Source organism: Bufo bufo, chromosome 1 (genome assembly GCF_905171765.1).
Source record: "Bufo bufo chromosome 1, aBufBuf1.1, whole genome shotgun sequence".
In the NCBI taxonomy this organism is placed as follows: Eukaryota; Metazoa; Chordata; class Amphibia; order Anura; family Bufonidae; genus Bufo; species Bufo bufo.
In genome coordinates this window covers 790097956-790108652 of record NC_053389.1, presented here as the reverse complement: position 1 = coordinate 790108652, position 10697 = coordinate 790097956, and the positions used below count along the sequence as shown (strand labels likewise).

The window sequence follows — 10697 nt, the reverse complement described above, 5'->3', positions numbered from 1 at the left end:
TAGGCTAGAGGCCGTATCCCATCTTGTATCCAGGCTAGAGGCCGTATCCCATCTTGTATCCAGGCTAGAGGCCGTATCTCATCTTGTATCTAGGCTAGAGGCCGTATCTCATCTTGTATCTAGGCTAGAGGCCGTATCACATCTTGTATCTAGGCTAGAGGCCGTATCACATCTTCTATCTAGGCTAGAGGCCGTATCAAATCTTGTATCCAGGCTAGAGGCCGTATCACATCTTGTATCCAGGCTAGAGGCCGTATCACATCTTGTATCCAGGCTAAAGGCTGTATCTCATCTTGTATCTAGGCTAGAGGCCGTATCTCATCTTGTATCCAGGCTAGAGGCCGTATCACATCTTGTATCCAGGCTAGAGGCCGTATCACATCTTGTATCCAGGCTAGAGGCCGTATCACATCTTGTATCCAGGCTAGAGGCTGTATCACATCTTGTATCCAGGCTAGAGGCCGTATCACATCTTGTATATAGACTAGAAGCCGTATCACATCTTGTATATAGAATAGAGGCCGTATCACATCTTGTATCTAGGCAAGAAGCCGTATCACATCTTGTATCTAGGCTAGAAGCCGTATCTCATCTTGTATCCAGGCTAGAGGCCGTATCACATCTTGTATACAGGCTAGAGGCTGTATCACATCTTGTATCTAGACTAGAGGCCGTATCTCATCTTGTATCTAGGCTAGAGGCCGTATCTCATCTTGTATCCAGGCTAGAGGCCGTATCACATCTTGTATCCAGGCTAGAGGCCGTATCACATCTTGTATCTAGGCTAGAGGCCGTATCTCATCTTGTATCTAGGCTAGAAGCCGTATCACATCTTGTATCTAGGCTAGAGGCCGTATCACATCTTGTATCTAGGCTAGAGGCCGTATCACATCTTGTATCTAGACTAGAGGCCGTATCTCATCTTGTATCTAGGCTAGAAGCCGTATCTCATCTTGTATCCAGGCTAGAGGCCGTATCACATCTTGTATACAGGCTAGAGGCTGTATCACATCTTGTATCTACACTAGAGGCCGTATCTCATCTTGTATCTAGGCTAGAGGCCGTATCTCATCTTGTATCCAGGCTAGAGGCCGTATCACATCTTGTATCTAGGCTAGAGGCCGTATCTCATCTTATATCACATCTTGTATCTCTTGGGGTGACTGATTTGTGACCCCCCTTCGGGGCACACTCCATGGACTGCAGTAAGTGGTAACGGTTGTGAGCACACGATAACCTGAACAAACAGTCCTGTCCAGGCACGACCTGGATAATCAGCAGAGATCAGAGCAGAGATACGGCTGATCTGCCGAACAACAAGCTATTCACGCAGCGGGATCTACTGTGCCTGCTGGTAATCCCGGCCTGGACGGCCCGCCGCTATGGACAACCTTAACATAACGGGCAGGGGGCAGCCTTACCCACTGCTTACATAACATAGATCATACACTGTAGTCTAGGATTAAGCCCTATCCCTACATAGTGGAGCCTGTTCATCCTGTGCTTCCTGGTTCATGCAGAGACCTCCAGAGAAGCCCAGCACAGACAGAGACGGGAGGGAAGAGGCTGAGGGGATGTGTCCCTAGGACAATGCAGATATATGGACCATTCTGATGGACATTATCCGAGGTCACACTAAGGGATTCAAGGTGGGAAGTGCTCTTTAAGGAGGCACAGAAGTAACGTGTCCTATTTACTTCATCTCCCTAGTCTGTGTCTATGACAAACCGGCTGTGACCGATGGCTCATTTTCAGTCCCCTGGGGATGCCACATTCAGTGGGAGACTCACCAAAGGGGTACCCATTTTCCTCCATTAACGTTTATGGGGCATTCAACGCGTTTTGAGTTGCTTCATCGTCCTCTTCTAATCTCTCAAAATCTGACATGGTTTGCGACCTGTGGCACTCGCATGCAACTTTTAGCATATGATCAAGGCACGCCGGTGTTCCGTGATATTTCCGCGGCCGCGGCACAACAGGAAGCGACGAGGGTAGGGAAATATCACGGAACACCGGCAGCCAGGGGACCTAAAGTGGCCCTGGAAAAAAGTCAAAGAGGTCCCAAGTTGTAGGCAAATCCAAATTGACAGAAGGCAGGGCTAACACAAGTAGGCGGAGCCAGCATTACCAAATAATACCGCACCAATAGTGCGCGCAATTTACCGCCCTGCAGAACCAGATACCCCAGTGCATCACAAAATAATGTCCCAGCAGAACCAGATACCTCCCCAGTAAATGCCCCTCTATGGCGGCCAGTGCCAGCTGCCACGTCCTGTCCTCCAACTCCAGATCATTACTTACCATGGCTGGCGGTCTTGAGGGGGGCTCAGGAGGTTTCCCTGTAGTCCTCCCATGGTCGGAGCTGTTGTTTTGCAGCACTTATAGGGCCGCAGGTTGGAGACCACTGGTGGTTACTGAGATGCCCTCATCTGACACCAACATGGTCAATACCTCTTTCCCCTCCCCAATTAGTCTATTCTTTAGGGAAGGGGGCTGTTGATTATAGGACCCCCCGACGAGCAGAGTGGCTATAGCCGGGCACTGTGCACTCACCAGTCTGGCGGCAGCAGACCCTTCCTGGTTCTCCTGGTGTTTGCAATGAATATACAAGATGTTTTTTTTCTTCTTCTTAAGCTTGTAATTGGCGTAATTAATTACTCCTAATCTAATGACATCACCTGTTGCCGCGGTAACGCTTTGTCCACATTGTCCAGCTCATTACAGGCTTTTCTTGCTCAGGTGCAGATCACGTCATTGTTCTGTGGCATCAGCCATTTCAGGGAGAGGGGCGGTCTTGTTCTTCTGTGGTACCGGGGTGAATTCACATGGGCCGTCCTGTGGCTGGCATGTTGGTATGGGTACATGGACTGGCACTGCTGCAGCCGACACCTCTGCATGGGTTCTGCTATGGCTGGCCAATACCATGCAATTCTCAGTGCCCGCAGGAGTAACATGGAAGTGCATGGGCGCTGCAGACTGACTGGCACAGTAAGAAGGTAAAATCTCTGCGCTGGCACCCCTATTTGCTGTGTATTACTGCATGGGCACCTCAGTGGGGAGTATCTGCAAGCTGGCAGGAAGGCGCAATGTGGCCCCAGGATGGGCACTAACAGTTGCTCAATGCAATTTGGCATCTTCCATGGTCACTAGTCCTGGCATCAAGCAATTACACTGTGACGGCGCCAACTCTGGTACACAACGTATGGGTAGCTGCCATGCCACCGTAAGAGGGAGATTTATATACATTTTATATTAACCTTTATAGGTGCCAGCTACAGACTGCCCTCTAGTGGTGACAAGTAGATTTCTATAAAAGTGCCAGTGTTACTATTCTGCAGCAAAACCGATAGATGAGGGGTAAAAGGAGCTGTTTATGGCGCTATCAAAATACAGGCTGCCCCTTTTTTGCCCACGTCTATTTCTACAAGATAACATAAGGCTGGGGCTTCTCTGCACCAATGAATACTACAAGCGACCATAGATGACGGTGGGGCGCAAGTAGTGAAAGTGAACCGACCATGCGGGATTTCCTGCGACTGTCTGGTCACATGAGCCTGTTCACTAATTCATATAAGGGGGTCGCCAGACTCCAAATCCAACAAAAAAACTACTCCCCTATTTAACGCCGTTTCAGCACCAACTCCAGTCCCTGGTTGACCTCAAGTGTGACATCACAGGCATTCACTGGCCTGAGCAGCAAGATGTCCCCCAAGTGGTAGATGACCGTAGAGGCTCAGCAGTGCCACTACTGAGGCCAGTTAATGGCTGCAGCGGTGCACATGACCACAGAAGGGACGTCATCTTTGCAGTCGCTGGAACCCGCACCTCCAAGCTGCTCTCCACTCACTGCTATGGGAGTTCTAGAAATAGTTCGGAGTCAACGCTCTGCTATTTTTGGAACTCCCGTAGAAATGGAAGGAGGGCGGCTGCGCGCACGTGGCTGTACTTCCTTCACTGTCTGTGCTGGAGATAGCTGTGGGCCCCGCACCTGACATTGGTGGCAAATCTAGCCTTATGCCCACGCTTTAAGGACCAGTTTTTGGGTTTTCATTTTTTTCATGGCCACCATCCAAGAGCTGTAACTTTTCACACTTTTGGTCACATTGCCACCAGGGCTTTATTTTTTTTTGCAAGACTAGTAGTATTCTTGAAAGAGGTTGTCTGGGCTTTTACTATCGATGACCTATCCTCAGGATAGGTCATCAATATCAGATTGGCGGGGGTCCGACGCCCCGCACCCCCACCGATCAGCTGTACGGGGAGACGGTGTGCACAGTGCGCATCTCCCTTCCTGCTCGATACGGTCTATGGTCTTTGCCAGAGACAGCAGCAGGAAGAGAGAGGGAGACGGCGTGTGCGCACTGCGCGCGCCGTCTCTCCGTACAGCTGATGGGTGGGGGTGCGGGGTGTCGAATCCCCGCCAATCTGATATTGATGACCTATCCTGAGGATAGGTCATCAAATAGTAAAAGCCCAGACAACCTCTTTAAGGTCACTATTAACCGTAATTTACCATATCTTGTATTGAAAAACTGTTAAAAAATATTTAAATTTTTTTTTTCTTGTAGGGTGAAAAAAAAAAAAAATCTAACTTTTTTAGATTTCTTTTGTGTTGTAAGCATTCACTATGCGATAAAATTGACACCATGACCTTATTCTGTGGGTCGATACAATAACGATACCAAATTAAGTTTTTATTATGTTTTACTAAATTACTTAAATTAAAATCTTTGAAAAAAGTAAAATAAAAAGACATTTTCTTCACATCGCCAGAGCTGTAGGAGAACTTGTTTCTTGCGGAGCGAGCGGTTGTTTTAATTGGTATAATATTTGGGCGGGTACATATGATCACTTTTCATTCAATTGGGAGATGGGCAAGGTGACCAAAATAGCTCGTAATAGTTCTTTTTTTCTGACCCAACGACACCAATGATCTCTATTTTTATATTTTATATCGGGAAAGGGGGGGGGGGTGATTAAAATTTTAATATTTGTCTATTTTTGTTCAACTTTTTACATTTTTCTTCACTGTCATTTTTAGTCCCCTTATGGGGCTTGTACATGTGATCCTCTGATCGCTTATACCATAGACTGCAATACAATGCTATTGCAGTCTATGGGATTTTCACAGGCTGTGCCTCAAGCCTGGCTTACTAGGACAGGCCTGGGAATCTTCACAGGACCTCAGGCTGTCATAACAAACAAATCGGAGCCCCGTAATTTCCCATGGGGTTCCGAAAGGAGGGCAGAGGGAGCCCCCACACCTCTGTCTACCTCCTCATGCTCATGGCATCTGAGGAGTTAAATGACTGGGATTAGAGTTCTCTCTGATCACGGTTATTGCAGCCAGGTATCCTCTGTATTGTACATGCAGCACCCGATGTGTATGGAGCGACCTCGGCCTGCTTCATACATTCCCTACATGCAAATGGAGAACAGAATTCAGGTTTAGGGCTCATGCACACGGCCGTGCCCGCATTGCGGCCCGCAAGCATCGGATTTGCAATACCGTCCCTGTGCTCACCGCATTCACTTGAATGGGTCTGCAATCCGGAAGGTGCGGTGCAGAAGGGAGGCACAGGACCCCACGGAAGCACAATGGGCCCCCACTCCCCAATGCACGGAGAGGCGGGCACACGTTCGTGAGCCCTTAAGAGGTTAACTACTTGCAGTGCTGGCTGTGCTGTCCCATGCAGCCCCAGCCCAAATGTCTCCTGTCCACACCTTTTGAGGAACGGGAGAGCCACAAAACTTTCTACAACAAAACTGCCGTCTCCCAATTCACCTGACAGCAGAGGTCGCACTACATTTTTTCCAGAAGAGTAAAAATATATCCTCTGACCATTTTGGAGGAGGAGTACGAAAGTTGTAGTTATTCATACATATAATACGTAGGCTCATATAACATTAAGGGGTTGCTGTTCATGCAGGGAAACAATTACCAGTCTTCTCTATAATGTCTTCCGTGCAGAATTAGCAAATTTAGGGATCGGAGCGGGAGACTGTGCAAAACTCAATGCAATAAGAATTGAACAGGGACGTCTGGGGGTTGTGGTGGCAGGGAGCACTAGTGGTCTGGGGGTTGTGGTGGCAGGGAGCACTAGTGGTCTGGGGGTTGTGGTGGCAGGGAGCACTAGTGGTCTGGGGGTTGTGGTGGCAGGGAGCACTAGTGGTCTGGGGGTTGTGTGGCAGGGAGCACTAGTGGTCTGGGGGTTGTGGTGGCAGGGAGCACTAGTGGTCTGGGGGTTGTGGTGGCAGGGAGCACTAGTGGTCTGGGGGTTGTGGTGGCAGGGAGCACTAGTGGTCTGGGGGTTGTGGTGGCAGGGAGCACTAGTGGTCTGGGGGTTGTGGTGGCAGGGAGCACTAGTGGTCTGGTGGTTGAGGCAGGGAGCACCAATAGTCTGGTGGTTGTGGGTGGGACGAATGTACAGGAGGCAGTTATAGGACAGTCTTATACACAATATATCGTACTGTTGCACAGTATAATGTACCCTAGAGTCTTCTCTGTGATCTCGGGAAAGTGTGCTCCATATGGGAAAATAGACCTCTGGTCCAGGGTACTTACATAGAGAGGCTAAAGAAAACCCTTCTGACCCTTATGTTACATCAGAACTTTCATTGCTTGCTCTGATACCTAAACACCAAAAGGAAGACAAGAATTTTAAAAACCTGCCGTTTCTCTAGATGACCTTATGTTGATAGTAGTGTTAATAGAGTCCCTTCTGACCCTTATGTTACATCATAACTTTCATTTGATTGCTCTGATACCTAAACACCAAAAGGAAGACAAGAATTTTAAAAACCTGCCGTTTCTCTAGATGACCTTATGTTGATAGTAGTGTTAATAGAGTCCAAAGGCTTTAAAAGTAGGGTACCTGATTTTTATAGACTCTATTAACACTACTATCAACATGAGGTCATCTAGAGAAACAGCAGGCTTTTTAAAATTCTTGTTCCCTTTTGGTGTTTAGGTATCAGAGACAATCAAATGAAAGTTCTGATGTAACATAAGACGCAGGGTTTTCTTCGGCCTCTTGGCCATTAGTTTTCCATTGATAACCTACCACATGGAGCTCCCAGCAGCAGACAGACGCCTGCAGGGCACTTCTGGTGGTGACGTCACTGGGCACAAGCCTGACACTTCTCTCATTGTCTTTGCTGCGCGGTGCTCCATTCCCGCCATTGCTTCCCTTTATCAGCAGCCGGCAATGGCGCGGAATGGCTGCGGGAGAAGGGGGTGTGTGAGAGGATGGGCAATGGCACGGCAGCTGTGGATACTGACAAATCAGCAGCCTCCTCTCTAATACCAAAGCTCTGTACTGTGAGGAGCTTTGTGATTGGATGTCTGTGCTGCCTGTGCCGCTCACAGCGCTCATGAATGGCAGTGAAATCATCAGGCGTTTTTTTAGGGCGTAAAACTGCCTGTACAGGCGTTATTGCAACCTCTGCCTGACAGCAAGCAGAGATTTTGTAAATCGTGAAGAATGGAAGCAGAGTATATAAGAACATTTCAAAACGTTTCCTTTTTGTAAGGACTCTTTATAAGGACCTGCAGGGGTCTGCCAGTCCTCTGCGACAATGGGAGCCATCAGCGGCAACAACAGAGCAGTGTACAGCATGGTGGCCTGACACCAGTGTGAGCAGAGCCTTCCATGTACAGGTCACACACACCGACACAGAAGTATACAGCAGTCCCTCCTATTCCAGCTCGTCCTCCGACAAGACGACCGCTTGGAACTTGCTCTCATAGAGTCTTTCATTCTCCTCTGAGTGCAGGTCGTTACGGGAGAGGATTCTCATACTCGGAGAAAGCTGGCTGAACTCGTCTTCATTGATATCAAAGTCTTCCATCTTATTCTTAAGAAGCCACCACTGTCCTAAGAAGCCAATGTCCAGAAGCCGGCTAGGAAAGTCCACCACGCGCGGCTGCAGGTGCGGGCACTGGGTGTTGTACAGGTCACAGTCCGGGTCATATGGAGCCTCGTACACAACTGACAGGACCAGGAGGTTGATGTACCGCAGACGGCCCTGGTTGCTCAGGTCGACGAGTCGCTGCACGTGACGGTCAGATGTCCCGCTCCGTGTCCAAGCGGAAAGCAGGAGAAGAGAGGCCGAAGATTCCAGGACAGAACAGCGGAAGGAGTCCTCAGATGGGGCCCTGGACGAGCAAACCCCCACACCTGCCAGCAGGGAGAGATACAGGCCGGCCTTCACAGGCTGCTCCTTGGCTCCCACCACAATATCCTTCACCGCTTCCTTATAATCATGCAGGAGGCTCTTCATCCAGACAACTGAGGAGAAGGAAGAGGAGACGGAACATTGACAGATCATAGTACATAGGAGGCAGTGTTATAGTAGTTATATTCTTGTACATAGGAGCAGTATTATAGTAGTTATATTCTTGTACATAGGGGGCAGTGTTATAGTAGTTATATTCTTGTACATAGGGGGCAGTATTATAGTAGTTATATTCTTGTACATAGGGGGCAGTGTTATAGTAGTTATATTCTTGTACATAGGGGGCAGTGTTATAGTAGTTATATTCTTGTACATAGGAGCAGTATTATAGTAGTTATATTCTTGTACATAGGGGGCAGTGTTATAGTAGTTATATTCTTGTACATAGGAGCAGTATTATAGTAGTTATATTCTTGTACATAGGAGCAGTATTATAGTAGTTATATACTTGTACATAGGAGCAGTATTATAGTAGTTATATTCTTGTACATAGGAGCAGTATTATAGTAGTTATATTATTGCACATAGGGGGCAGTGTTATAGTAGTTATATTCTTGTACATAGGAGCAGTATTATAGTAGTTATATTCTTGTACATAGGGGCAGTATTATAGTAGTTATATTCTTGTACATAGGAGCAGTATTATAGTAGTTATATTCTTGTACATAGGAGCAGTATTATAGTAGTTATATTCTTGTGCATAGGAGGCGGTATTGTAGTAGTTATATTCTTGTACATAGGGGCAGTATTATAGTAGTTATATTCTTGTACATAGGAGCAGTATTATAGTAGTTATATTCTTGTACATAGGAGGCAGTATTATAGTAGTTATATTCTTGTACATAGGAGCAGTATTATAGTAGTTATATTCTTGTACATAGGAGGCAGTATTATAGTAGTTATATTCTTGTACATAGGAGGCAGTATTATAGTAGTTATATTCTTGTACATAGGAGCAGTATATAGTAGTTATATTCTTGTACATAGGAGCAGTATTATAGTAGTTATATTCTTGTACATAGGAGCAGTATTATAGTAGTTATATTCTTGTACATAGGAGCAGTATTATAGTAGTTATATTCTTGTACATAGGAGCAGTATTATAGTAGTTATGTTCTTATACATAGGGGGCAGTATTATAGTAGTTATATTCTTGTACATAGGAGGCAGTATTATAGTAGTCATATTCTTGTACATAGGAGCAGTATTATAGTAGTTATATTCTTGTATATAGGAGCAGTATTATAGTAGTTATGTTCTTATACATAGGGGGCAGTATTATAGTAGTTATATTCTTGTACATAGGAGGCAGTATTATAGTAGTTATATTCTTGTACATAGGAGCAGTATTATAGTAGTTATATTCCTGTACAGAGGAGGCAGTATTATAGTAGTTATATTATTGTACATAGGAGCAGTATTATAGTAGTTATATTCTTGTACATAGGAGCAGTATTATAGTAGTTATATTCTTGTACATAGGAGCAGTATTATAGTAGTTATATCCTTGTACATAGGAGGCAGTATTATAGTAGTTATATTCTTGTACATAGGAGCAGTATTATAGTAGTTATATCCTTGTACATAGGAGGCAGTATTATAGTAGTTATATTCTTGTACATAGGAGCAGTATTATAGTAGTTATATTCTTGTACATAGGAGGCAGTATTATAGTAGTTATATTCTTGTACATAGGAGGCAGTATTATAGTAGTTATATTCTTGTACATAGGAGCAGTATTATAGTAGTTATATTCTTGTACATAGGAGACAGTATTATAGTAGTTATATTGTTGTACATAGGAGCAGTATTATAGTAGTTATATTCCTGTACATAGGAGGCAGTATTGTAGTAGTTATATTGTAGTAATACTGGATGATAGTATTTTTGGTATTTGGTGTTACTTTTCTGAGCTGATACCATTCTGACCCCTGGTAGAGCCGAGTACTCACCCTGTAGGGTACTATAGCCCTTTACACATACAGACTAGGTGGACAGCGCCCCCTATGGGAAGGCAGTGACCTGAGCTGTCAGCCTCAGCCGAGCCCCCCGTACTAGATCACACACACCCCTCTATGCACTCACCCATCTTCTTCTCCTTCATTCTCTCCCAAAACCCCGGCTTCACCTCCGCCGTCACCTGAGCCGCACTGCCGGAGCACGACCTTCGCAATAAGACCCTCACACACCGCCCGGCCATGGCTGTCCTCCAGCACTGAAGCCACTTCCGGCTTTCTGACGCTGAATGGCTGCAACTTGAAACCTCTTCCCTCTAGGAAGGAATCCGGGCTCCTGCTAGAGGGTTCCGTTACAGAACTTCTGACGACTGTACCATTACATGATGGGGAGGGGGTGACTTTGGAATGATCTATTGTGAATACTAATAAAAACCTACATGGCTTCCACTTACAGGGCAGGAAAGTATCTGCTCAATATGATGTTTCTAATCACCGCTAGGT

General features: G+C 46.1%; 1 protein-coding gene across 1 annotated transcript; it reads right to left on the bottom strand.

Moving 5' to 3' along the window:
- Positions 1 to 7504: 7504 nt before the first annotated feature.
- TIMM29 (translocase of inner mitochondrial membrane 29) lies at positions 7505 to 10478 on the bottom strand. Its single transcript, XM_040415834.1, has 2 exons — positions 10324 to 10478; positions 7505 to 8291 (listed from the first exon to the last, which is right to left on the bottom strand). Exons 1-2 carry the CDS (start codon positions 10436 to 10438, stop codon positions 7699 to 7701), a joined length of 708 nt encoding a protein of 235 aa, XP_040271768.1. The 5' UTR covers positions 10439 to 10478; the 3' UTR covers positions 7505 to 7698.
- Positions 10479 to 10697: the final 219 nt, after the last annotated feature.

Excerpts from the sequence above, each read along its gene's own strand:
- TIMM29 (XM_040415834.1), bottom strand. The coding sequence starts at position 10,438 with ATGGCCGGGCGGTGTGTGAGGGTCTTATTGCGAAGGTCGTGCTCCGGC. Across the intron at positions 8,292-10,323 it reads AATGAAGGAGAAGAAGATGG|TTGTCTGGATGAAGAGCCTC; the intron begins GTGAGTGCATAG and ends CCTTCTCCTCAG.